Below are 12,382 nucleotides of genomic sequence, written 5' to 3' on the forward strand. Positions count from 1 at the left end.
ACTGAAAAAGAAAAAAATCAAAATGAAAAGATGATTCCTAATATACGGTATTTCTCAGTGGGAAAAAGTAAAACCAAATGGCTTTAGGGGTTGAAGAGATGGTTCAGCGGTTCAGAATACTGACTGCAGGACCTGGGTTCAGTTCTGGTAATGGACAACCATCTGTAAATCCAGTCCTGGGGAATCCAAACCCTCTTCTGGTATTTTTTGGAACTGCACACGTGTTGCACATACATACATACGGGCAAACATTCACACACATAAAAATAAATAAATCTTAAAAAAAACCACATGGCTCTCTTTAACATTTCATTTTTTTAAAATTTTTTTCTAGCAGTACATTCTTTAAAAGAAGTTAACAACTTCAATTTCAAATATAAGGATTAAATAATGCAAATGAAAAGCTGTTGTTTTAGGTGAAGCTACCATCTAATGGCCCTGGGAGAAAGTACTCTTAGAACTGAACTGATGCAAAAGTCCCTTAGAAAAGCTTCATTTGTTGCCTGTAAAGAGTCTTCGTAAGGTCACTTTACGTCCAGACCATCGCCTTGTCTCCGGTGGAGGAGCTTTGCTTGGTAATGGCTTGTGGTTCCACAGTGTTTTGTGTATGGGAAGCAGGGACGAAGAGATACTGTTAGCGTCACTCAGACTGGAGGGTCCACCATGGATATTCCCCAACACTGCAACATTTCCCCTTAACCTTCAGCAAGACACAAAAGAAAACCAAGTCCCACCTTAACCCTGACCTCAGTTGCCCCTGTTGGTGGCGTTAAGAGGTCCCTGTGCATCAAGTCCAGAGCTCTCATGAGACCCACTGTGCTTATGAAGAAACCTGCAGGCTCTGAGTGTCACCCGGCCAGGCCAGGGGTCTGCAGATGGAAGCATCTGGTGCTGTTGGGTTCCCCAGGTGACCCCCTGCACGGAAGCACTTCTTCCCTCAGAGGCAGGGAAGGAGGCAGAGCTCCTGAGAGTACAGATAAAAGCCCGCGAAGCCACACTAGGCGCCCGAGTCCCCAGTGAGCTGCCCACTCGGTGCTGGTGTTTACTGCTGGGACAAGAGCGCGTTGCGGTTGGCTTTCATCTTTTCCAGTCGCTTCACGAGGTGGCCGTTGCTCACCTCAAGCTCCTCTGTTTTGTCCAGTGCAGATCGAAGCTGGAAGGAGGAGGAAAGGCAATGAGCTTGGGGGACTTCGCTTCCCTGCAACCTGAAGGGGTTTTGAGTGGTCAAGAGCCCAGCCCTACCAGAGAGCGCTGCTGACAGCCCACCCTCACTGAAATCCTAAATAGTGTGTGTGCGGTGCGCGCATGCTTTTTCTGTTTCCTTTTTAAATAATTGGCCATATGTTTCTTTAAAAAAGCTAGGACTCTATTTGGTTTATGTGTTTATGTCTGTGTACCACGTGCATGCAGGGACCCAAGGAGGTCAGAGAATGCACCAGAATCCCTGAACTGGAATTACAGACATTGTGAGCTGTCACATGGGTGCAGGGAACCGAACCTGGGTCCTCTGCAAGAGCAGGAAGTGCTCTTAGCCACAGAGCTACCGCTCCATCCTGTGTGTGTTTCCTAACTAAGAAATAATGTATGGATCACAGTTCTGGCATCTTAACTAGGAGATGCTCTTTATCTGGAACTAGACCCCAGACCCACGCTACCTTGTGGGTCTTGATGGGCTCAGGACTGCTGAGTGTAGTGGGGCATCAAATACAAATGAAACTGAGCCTGGAACAGATGGAGAAGCTTTCTGGTGTGAGGGGGTCAGGAGCAAGGTTTCTGCAACTGAAAATCAAAGCTTGAATGACAGAGCCCCAAACAGCAGCAGCCTAGAGCTGGGCAGAGGGCCTGGGCACCACACAGGGAGCTATGTGAACAGGTTACTCCTAGGCTTGGAGGCATCAGGCAGAGGGCTGGCCCGAGGGAGGGAGCTCCCTATGACAGCAGTGGGCTGTTGGTTGGTAGGGCACAACCCATGGCTCTGCTTTCTTCCCCAGGTCCCATGCAGGAGGTTGGGTTCTAGGAAAGAAGATTCCACCTTCCACCTCCTTCCTCAAGCCTGGGATATTCTGGTTCACAATTAAGCTTAACCTCACAAAATACTGAGGGAAAACATGGCGGTTGGGTGGGGGTGTGTGTGTGGAGCAATGCCCAAAGACTGGACACATGTCGGCGGTCGGGAATGGAAAACAGAAAGCTAGGCGTGCAGTATTTAAAGAAATGATTCGATTATTAACTGTGGCCGCTCCCTGCCACGCAGCCACTGGCCCAGCAGACATTATACTTTCCAAGTGGGCGACTTTGCCTGGTGTCTTTGGGAAAGTAAAACGTTCAATTTTGAAAGAAGTAGAAGCATGGCAGGTGGCCTTAAACCACTCAGCGTAGCACTGGCTCCTATCCCTGCCTACCTGTTCTGGGTTCCCCCAGGCAGCATGAAGGATGTAGGCAATAAGAGGCCTGACTGCTCCTTTATCTCATAACTTGGTGTTTCTGGATGACTCCTGCAGCGCATGCTCAAAGGGGTCCTAGCAGGGGGTGAGGGAGGTGAGAACTGGAGAGATGACTCAGTGGTTGAGAGCACTGGCTGCTCTTCCAAAGGATCTGAGTTCAATTTCCAGCACCCACATGGCAGCTCACAGCTGTCTGTAACTCCAATTCTAGGGGCTCCAACACTCTCACAACACAGACAAATATGCACATAAAAAAGAAAGAAAGAAAGGAAGGAAGGAAGGAAGGAAGAAGGAAAGGAAGGAAGGAAGGAAGGAAGGAAGGAAGGAAGGAAGGAAGGAAGGAAGGAAGGATAAGAAAAGGCAGGCAGTCCCAGCTGGCTGTACTATGCTTTTGGTAACATGTTAGAATTTGAGGGAGACAGGCCTAAGCTGGTAATGAATGGCCCAGACTTGGTCAATCCACCCTTTATTGACCCTAAAGATCATTCACGGCCCATTTGTTCTCTAGGAAAGGCCTAGGGAGCTTACCTCTCTTTGGAGTTTCCGTTTCTCTGCTTTTAGTTCATCTTCTATTTTTTCTGCATTCTCAGCAGCTGATCTATAGCGTGTTACTTGGCTCTCTAACCTTATTACCTGCAAGGAAGGGGAAAGCCATTGACACGGTCACCCACTGTTTACTTCTGCAGTTGGCTTTATTGTATTTGAGATCAAAGGGTACGATTTAATAAAATCGAAAACAGGCAGTTAAGAGAGTGGCATTTTGGATGTTACCCGGGTTCTAGTCAACCGAGCTGTCTATGAGCATTTTCTAAGTGACCCACCCCATCTTGACAATAAACGGCACCGGTTTAAAGGGCAGATCTCTCTTGGCTTTCACCACCCCCTTGAGGGACTTGAAAATGCTTGCAAAAAGACCAGAGTTTGATTCAAAGAACTCGAAGAAAAAGCTGAGCACAGGGCAAGATGTGGCCCTCTGACCTGTGCGCGCTGGTCTGGGAAGAATGTAAGGCAGAAGGATGCCGGCCGGACCTCAGCATGTGTCCTAGGCTGCTGGAAGGCCAGGACTGGCAGCACAAGAGCAGAAGGAGGCTTTATGGATGTGAGGGTGTGTGTCCACATCCCAGCACTGAGGATCACAAATTCAAATGCAAATCTATAGTGACCAGCTTGGATATATAGCAACACCCTTTGTTTCTACGAAAAGTTCCAGGGCTGATATCCATAGCGGAGGTGGAAGGGCTTCCATTGTACTCATCCTGGAATGTACCGCAGCCTGCCCCTAGGGTCCAGGATGAAGAGGTGGGTGGGTTCCAGGTGTGTTCATTAGGAGGAACTCACCTGGCTTGTGGGAGAATGGATAGACATTCAGGGAAGAAGCTGTCTTAGCATGAAGCATGTTGAGTTAACTATTTTAATTATTTTTATGTGCATGTGTATCCATGGGTATGCGGGTGAACACGTATGCACCTGCATGTGAGAGCCAGAGAACAACACTGGGAGCCACCCAACATCTTTTCCTTGAGACAACTGGCCAGCAGCTGGGCAGGTTGTCTAGCAGCTGGGCTGGTTGTCACTAGCAACTGGGCTGGTTGTCCAGCATCTGGGCTGGTTGTCTAGCAGCTGGATTGGTTAACTAGCAGCTGGGCTGGTTGTCTAGTGCTGGGCTGCTTGTCCAGCAGCTAGGCAGGTTGACCAGCAGCTGGGCTGGTTGACTAGCAGCTGGGCTGGTTGTCCAGCATCTGGGCTGGTTGTCTAGCAGCTGGATTGGTTAACTAGCAGCTGGGCTGGTAGTCCAGTATCTGGGCTGGTTGTCTAGCGCTGGGCTAGTTGTCCAGCGGCTGGGCAGGTTGGCCAGCAGCTGGCTGGTTGGCTAGCAATCACTAGAATGGAATGACAAGCTCTTGCCATCAAGCTCAATTTTTTTATGGGGATCCTGGGGAATGCAGTTCAAGTCCTCTTGCAAACACTTTACAGACTGAGCCATCTCCCATTTAAAATAAACAGTAAAGAAAGTCTAAAGCATTCACAAGCCACATTGACATTGAGCTGTTTTGTTAAAACCACGTAAGTAACATTAGCACCAGGGTGACAACTGAGAGGCTAATAAACACTCTTTTCTTAACTTTCCTTCCCAACTCTGCCAGGAGCATCCTGAAAGCCAGGCATGTGGTATACTCTTGGGATGCCAGGACTTGGGAAGTAGAGTTGGGGGGATCAGAAGTTTAAGGTCACACTTGGCTACATAATGAATTTGAGGCCAGGTTGGGCTAAATAAGACCCTGTCTCAAAAACAACAACAAAAGATGAAGTAAATAAACGCCTCAAGAGATCTGCTGCCTTACCCACACTCTCAGGACCTGTGTGTATGTGTAAAGGCCAGAGGGTGACATCAGGCATCTTCCTCATCTGCTTATCACCTTATATTTGAGACAAGGTCTCTCCCTAAACCTGGAGTTCACTGATTAACTAGCTGTTTTTAATAAAACGCTGATTGGCCAGTAGCCAGGCAGGAAGTATAGATGGAGTGACCAAAACAGGAGAATTCTGGGAAGAGGAAAGGCTCAGTCTGCAGTCATCACCCAGACACAGAAGAAGCAAGATGAGAATGCCTCACTGATAAAAGGTACCAAGTCACATGGCTAACACAGACAAGAATTATGGGTTAATGTACAATATAAGAGTTAATAAGAAGCCTGAGCTAATAGACCAACCAGTTTATAATTAATGTAAGCCTCTGTGTGTTTCTTTGGGGCTGAATGGCTGTGGGACCAGGCAGTATAGAAACCTCTGTCAACAACTAGCTTGGCTGCCCATCAAGTCCTAAGGACCCTCCCTGTCTCTATCATGCAGGCAAAGGCTACAGACATGCTGTGCCATGCCTGTCTTTTCACATAGGAACTGGGGACCTGAACTCAGGCTTATCCCCCTGCCTCTCTAGAACCACATTTGATTCTCAGCGTCACTATTGCAGCAGTTCTAGCCCTTGGGTTGCGACCCCTGGGATGTTGAATGACCCTGTCATCAGGTCGCCTATGACCATCAGAAAACAGATATTTACAATATGACTCATAACAGTAGCAAAACTGCAGTTATGAAGTAGCAACAAAAATAATTTTATGGTGGGGGGGGTCACCACAATATGTATTAAAAGTGCCCCAGCATAGGAAAGTTGAGAACCCCTGGTCTATTGCTTTTTACCCCCACCTCAGACTCTGCTCAAGCCGTCCATCTATAAACTGCCCAGGACTGAGGAGAATCACACCTACATTTTGTTCTAAGGCAGTTATCTCTTGCTCAGACTTTGCAAGTTTAAATTTGAGGTCGCTGATCTGTCTGTTGGCATCTCCTAAATGGGGACAAAGAAAAAGGGAGACATGGGTTAAATTCTCAGACTCTAGAACATTCTGTTCTTGAAAACCGAGTCTTCTAGAATCATCTCACACATCTTCCAGTTCTAGTCTCGGCAGAGAATCAAGACAAAGCATGCCTTCCATGAGTCCTAGCTGGAAACATGCCCGGTACCTCTTAAGCGTAGGTAGGAGACCCGAGATAAGGAAGCCCCAAAGACGCGGAAAGGAGATGTAGGAGAGGGACCAGATATAATCTCATTTCCTGTCAGCCTGTCTCTAGTTGACTAGCATGAAACATGCTTCTTAGTTTCCCACGTACCAGCAGACCCAAAGACTATGAAGCAAAGCAACCATGCCCACCTGTGCATTCTGGGACACCAGCTCCATCCCACAGGCTCAGGCCGCCCCCTGCCTGCTTTGCCCTACTCACAATAAAAAGGATCAGTGTGCTGTGGAACTCAGGAGCTGTGAGGGGACAGGAGGGAACGCCGGGCATCTTTGCCACAAGTGTGTAAGATCAGCACACACGAAAACACGCGTTTCCACACAGGGGTCAACATTTACTTTGCAAATCCAGGACATGCACGTCTGTCCCGTTCTCCAAGATGCCGTCCTCTGACCGCAGAAGGTCTTTGCTGTTCTTCGGTCTCCCCTCCAACTGCCCTTTGAGCTTCTTAATCTGAAAACACCACCAGTAAAGTTCGTTCATTTCTGGTTTTGAAAGGAAGACTGAAAAGCTGAATTTAGAGCCCATCATACCCAGAATGTATCAGGCTGTTAGCATCATCCCAAGGTGCTAGAGGCAAGGGTCCTTGGTAGTATAGAGGAGAACTTCACGAAAAGGTTACAGTCTAGCCTGTGTGCCACAGCCAGAGGGATAAAATAATAAAATAATCGCACAAGTTGAATGAAAAGATCCTGAGTTCACCTTAGAAGGGAGTAGGTGGGACAAAGACTTTACAACTTCAGGCATGAATTCATTTCTAACCCAGTGGGCAGTAACTTTTGTTTACATTGTATGCATCTGTCTGTTTGTGTGAGCCTTTGTGTATGTAGGTGCATGTGGGGAGCAGAAGCTAATGCTGGCTATTTTCCTCCCTTTCTACAATATTTCTTTCATTTTTGAGTTAGGCTCTCTCACTGAACTAGCTTATACACTCAGGAAGGCTGGCTATTCAATCAGCTCCAGGGATTCACCCATCTCTACCTCCCCAGCACTGGGATCACAGGTGCATGTCACCATGTCCACCTTTTATGTGGGTGCTGGGGATCTGAACTCAGGTCCTCCTGCCTGTTCTGCCGGCACTTTATTGATGGAGCCATCTCCCCAGCTTCTGTGAACAGCAAGTTCTCAGGCTGAAATCCTCCTGGGACTCCGGATTATGAACACACACACACACACACACACACACACATACACACACACACAATACTTGAAGTGGTGATCTAAGAGTTGGCAACTCTTCATGATACGATCTTGGCTTAGTCACAAAGATCTGAGGCCCGTTAAGGCCCCTGGGCGCAGGAACACGGAACGAAAAGCTGTGCATCTGCACGCTGGCCTGGAGGCACTGGCCAGCCACTATGGAGGGGGCCTTGACAAGAGTCTTCTCTCGGAGATGGAGAAGCACGCAGGTTCAGAACAGGAGCTACCAGCCAGATTGCAGGCCGTTCTGGTGCCTAACACTTGCTTTTCTGTAAACTCCTTCCCCTCACATCAACATCACCGTGGGTGCACGCTGCTCTGAGGGAGCAGGCATGGGATCGGCAGTGGATACATGTTTTAAAATACACACAGGACTCTCAGAGACCCCCCCCTCCTGAGTTTAATCCAATTCTGAAAGACTAACAGAACTATAGAAAGCGAGCAATAGCATGCGGTCAGAGAGAAAGCTGGAGGAACTGGTCTCTTCGGAAAGTGGCTGAGGAATACTTTTTAACTATCCTGCAGACAAGAAAGATGAAAAAGCCCTTCGGCATTTCCTGAAGTCAGAGAAGAGGACAAAGATAAGACACAGTTTAAACCAGGCTGCCTTCAAAGCGTCTGTGTTTAGACTTATGGCTCTGGGCTGCTTTCAACCTCTGTCAGGGAAGTCTCTCTTTGCAAAGAGACTCATTTAGCACTCTAAATGGGACATCTTTCTCAACTCCGTCCCGCCCCCAGAGCTCAGGGAATGTCACAGGGAGGAGGCAGGGAGAATGTGAGAGGGTAGACAATGGGGAGGCATGCCGTGAAATGCTGCCTTCTGGACGTGAGACAGCTGTCGCGCTCAAGGCCTCACCGCAGCTGTGGTACCTGCCCAGCAGTGAGCGAGTCAAAACTGCAGCACAGACCGGCACCCACACCTTAACGAAGAGCTATCGGTACTTCCTGATAGCTGCCGGGGAGAACCATTCTTCTTTACACTCCTCCCACTGCGAGGCTTCCTGTGCTCCGATGGACGGCCTATATACATGCACATTAAGGGAGCACTAACTGGCCAGAGTGCATGATGGGGTGGGGGCGGGAAGAACATGAAGTTCAGAGGGGACAAGTTGGGGAGGACATTGGTGGAGTTGAAGGATGGAAACTGAAGGTGGATATGACCCTGTTTCCTTGCATACGTGTATAGAATTCTCAAGGATAAAGAAAAATCATAATTAAAACGAATTTTGATCAGTCATTCACAGAAATGTCTGCTGGAAAGGGCATCTGATTCTGAGTGCACAAAACCCATGTGCGGGGACAAGAGGAAGGGCATGGTCACTTCCTGTCTCTCAATGGCAGATCTCCACCATCCATTGCGACATCCCCCTTAAGCAGCCATTCATGCTGAATGTACCAAATGCTGTCCTGTGGCTTCAAGTCCTTGGTGAGCCTCTCGTGACAATAATGTTCTATTTGGGTCAAATCATCAAGCCAGCATTGTTCTCAGATTTAGGCGTTTGGGGGTTTCCAGAGTGAGCGAGAAAGGAAGGCTAAGAAGAGGTGTATGGTTTCAAATGTTGTAAAACAACAGGAAGGTGTTTGCTTACCTGCTCCAACAAGCATTCCCGTTCATCAATGAGCTTTTTCAACCTGACATCTGAAGAGAGCAGAAAGACATAGGTGAATCTGTATGATGCCCCTCCAGCACGTCCCAACAGAACAATGTGTAGATGGGTTAGTGGGATGAGTGATGGAGGCAGTTAAACACGTACCACGATGAATGAGGCCACAGACAGGATGGGGAGGAGCTCAGCCAAGGGGTGGTGCCAGCCTCCCGACATGCTTCTCATCAGGACAGCCTCCGGCTCATGCAAACAGGCTAAATCTTCTACTTAGGCTAGCATGCAAGAACGCTAGGGAGACACGCTGCAACACAAGAGCTCACAGGCTTCATGGTTTAGCAATGTGGGCAATGTTGCCGTTCACGAGCCCCGAAGTTTCAAGAAGGGCTCTCTCCAAGTTTACACCCCACAGCTAGTTAGCTTTCTCACTTCTAGCACAGACTCACAGAGGTCAGAGTTTTAACTCTGTTTACAAACCACAAAACCAAGGACAACTTGTTCACTGGACCAGTTACAATATGCTCTTACTTTTTTTTTTTTTGAAAGGAAAAACACAGTACTGGCTTTGGTCCCTGTAATTCTTCATTCTTTCCACCCTGGAAGAGTGTGTGTGTGTGTGTGTGTGTGTGTGTGTGTGTGTGTGTGTCTGCCTGCCTGCCTGCCTGCCTGCCTGCCTGCCAGTCAGTTCTCCAAATCTTTCTAGGCAAGAACTAAATACTCTCTGGTCTATAGGGAGAACTGAGGCTGAGTGAGAATTTTCACATTTAAAGGCAAACATCAGGATTCTGGGTACTGGTAGAGATGCTGGACGCAGGTGCTGATACAACAGTTTATGTGCTAGAAGCCGGTCGAAGCCCAGAGTCCCCACGGGATTGTATTTTCCTTCTTCAGACGCAGGGGAGGTCCAGTGTGATGGTTAGGTGACTCCTAAAGGCTCACAACGCAGCCTGGGGTGTCTCTGACTACTGCTTTACATGGGCTCTTCAGATCCAGACATAAGCCTCTCAGTGGAACCCTTAAAACCTGGCCTAGACCTCACATTCCAGCATGTTCCCGTTCTCACACTGCCTCCTTCAGAATTCTCCCAACAGTGACTAGTTCCCTTTGATGAGCCACCTGTGAAAACCCACCCACAGAAAAATCATCTTTGTTCTGCTCTCATTCCGGCACACCCTAATCCAAGTGATCGGCATTTGCTAACTATCTTCCAAAACACTCTTAAGATGTTACCTGGAGAGGCACAATATAGCAAAATAAAAGCCTACAGAAAATCTCAATAATAATACATTTTCCGAGAGATGGCTCACGTGTTAAACGCTAGGTGTACACCCCAAATGTCAAGAATTAATGCAGTTTTCTGACCCTGTGGTGTTCTACTTTAACTTACAGCCCAGTGGCTTCTATTAGGTGTTTTATTCTTTCTTTTCCAAAATCCACCCAACGGTAAAGCAATCTTCCCTTATGTATTTTAGCCTCATAAAAAAACCCAAAAAACAAAAACTATAGTTGTGACGAGCATGGGTTATATCATAAAACAATTTTACAGCTCACCTATCAATTACACAACATTATTTTTTTTCTCTTGACGTCAAATAACCTAGAAAAGCAGTAAAAAAAAAAAAAAAGAAACGGTAAAATGTAACAACAGAGGCCGTGGGAAACAATGCTGGTGGCCCGAACTTCAGTTTTATGGAAGAGAATATGAGAAAGGGACACTCAGAGAACAGAAAGAAGAATCGGAGAGGAAAACCGAAAGTAAAGAGTCAAGAAAAAGGGAAAGCAGGAGTCAGGCGGTGGGGGTACACCCTGTAATGCCAGCTCTAGAAAGCTAAGGCAGGAGGGTCGCTGAATTCGAGGTCAGCCTGAGCTACACAGTGAGTTCAAAGTCAGTCTGGAGTATAAAATTGAGACGCTTAAAGAAAAGATAAAAAGGAAAAGTATTTGGTGTAGGCCTATCTAGCTTGCTGTGGAACACTGCCTGCCCTGTGTTGAATTCCCCTGTTGACTCGGTTACAGCAGGGTCACCAATCTGGAACACTCGATGCCGAAGTAGGCACAAACTACTCACTAATGATAGCGAGTGTAGTTTCCAGAAATGAGGTATCATAACAAAAGAACTCACATTATTCTGAACTTGATCTTTCTTTTGTACTCATTTTAAATTGGTTGGCTGGTTAGTAAAATTTTCTTTGTATCATTGAAGGACTTTTTAAAATCTTTTTTTTTTTTAAAGCAAATTTTCTGCCCTATAGTTTTGAGACTCAGAAAATGGGAAACAAAGAGCTAGTGACTTCTAGAAAATTCCTGAGGTAGCCAAACAAGTGCTGGAATTCTCCAAGTTTCTTTGTCATCTTGAGGTCTGGGTATCTTAGCAACTCCATCCTAGGGTCACACAAGGCCAGTCAACCCCATTAACTCCAGAAGGTGGGACTCACATCTTCAGTCGGCAAGAGGAAGCCTTCCCAGGTCTGGAGATTTGTTCATGATAAATGCCTGCAGCGTGAACTTTGCACCGTGTGTGGTACTTTCAGCCATTACACCCCTCCCCGCTGCCCAGGAGAGTTGTCTCCTTTCCGTATGCTCAAATGTACCCGCCCCCTCAAATGTTGGGGGGTGGGCAGGAAATGCACTGGCTGCCCCTTCCCTTAAGCCCCCTCCTGATACCAGCTCTGACCGAACCTAACCATGCCAGCTTCCACCTTCCCTGAGGCTAAAAGATGGCTGTTCAACCGTGTCTCCCTTCTGGTTATAGCATCCAAGGGGGTTGCCAGGGCAGGGGATGAACCTCTTTCAGCCATCGGCCATTATAGCCAAGAAATGTGTAAAGGGGCAAGAAGTGGGTTAAGGGGGCAGTGAAGGAGGCAAAGTGGGTGGGTAAAATGCCTCTTCTCCCCAGAAAACAGTGTTCTAAGTATGACTACCACATTGCCCTATTACTGGAAATACCCCTCCTGTCTTTCAGAGTCTGGTCACTGGGAAGACATTTTACCACATGCCCCTTGGCATAGAGACTGTGTGGCAAGCCGTACCGTGACACCTCCTAGGCAGGGACCAACTACTTGCCATGCAGTGTGGCCTTCTAGGCAGGGACCAACTAGCAGAAATCAAGACCCTCAAGCCTTCTAACTCCTAGAAGTAGACTTTCAGGGTCTGAGTGAGAGCAGACATTTGGACTGAAGTACGGGAGGCTTGACCGAAGCCTTCTGGCCCTGCCGAGCCCTGGGTACAGCCTGCAGCCTGATTCCTGTTTTACCTTCATGGTACAGGATGAGAGCATGCAGCAGCTCACCTGTCCCGTTTCTCAGGACACGTGCGCACACACGATCAATGTTTTCTCACCACTTTTACCCTCTTCCACCAACAACCCTACGCACCGGCACGTTTTAGCAGGGCATATGGGGGCTTTCCCTAATAAATGGAGGGAGGGCACATGGATGTGTCCACAGAGTACAGCAGGTGAACTCTGGGGCTGCCCTCTCAGCTTCCCTGGGCTCCCACACCAGTGCCAGGGCAGCCTCCATATGGGGTACCCTTGTCAACCATGAAGACACTGAGAAC

At 47.8% G+C, this 12,382-nt stretch overlaps 1 protein-coding gene across 5 annotated transcripts in view; it reads right to left on the bottom strand.

Annotated features, from left to right (window-relative positions):
- Nucleotides 1-296: 296 nt before the first annotated feature.
- Nucleotides 297-12,382, bottom strand: part of Lrrfip1 (LRR binding FLII interacting protein 1) — a 127,726-nt gene continuing 115,640 nt past the window's right edge. For all 5 annotated transcript variants that reach the window (XM_050163023.1, XM_050163022.1, XM_050163026.1 and 2 more), the window contains 5 exons: nt 8,810-8,859; nt 6,359-6,473; nt 5,711-5,790; nt 2,973-3,077; nt 297-1,153 (listed from right to left, as the gene is read on the bottom strand). In XM_050163023.1, coding sequence (XP_050018980.1) covers nt 1,043-1,153; nt 2,973-3,077; nt 5,711-5,790; nt 6,359-6,473; nt 8,810-8,859 — 461 coding nt within the window. In that variant the 3' untranslated portion in view covers nt 297-1,042. The remainder of the gene's footprint in view (nt 1,154-2,972; nt 3,078-5,710; nt 5,791-6,358; nt 6,474-8,809; nt 8,860-12,382) is intronic.

Source organism: Alexandromys fortis, unplaced genomic scaffold, assembly GCF_014885135.2.
Source record: "Alexandromys fortis isolate MF-2015 unplaced genomic scaffold, M_Fortis_MF-2015_v1.1 scaffold_139, whole genome shotgun sequence".
In the NCBI taxonomy this organism is placed as follows: domain Eukaryota; kingdom Metazoa; phylum Chordata; class Mammalia; order Rodentia; family Cricetidae; genus Alexandromys; species Alexandromys fortis.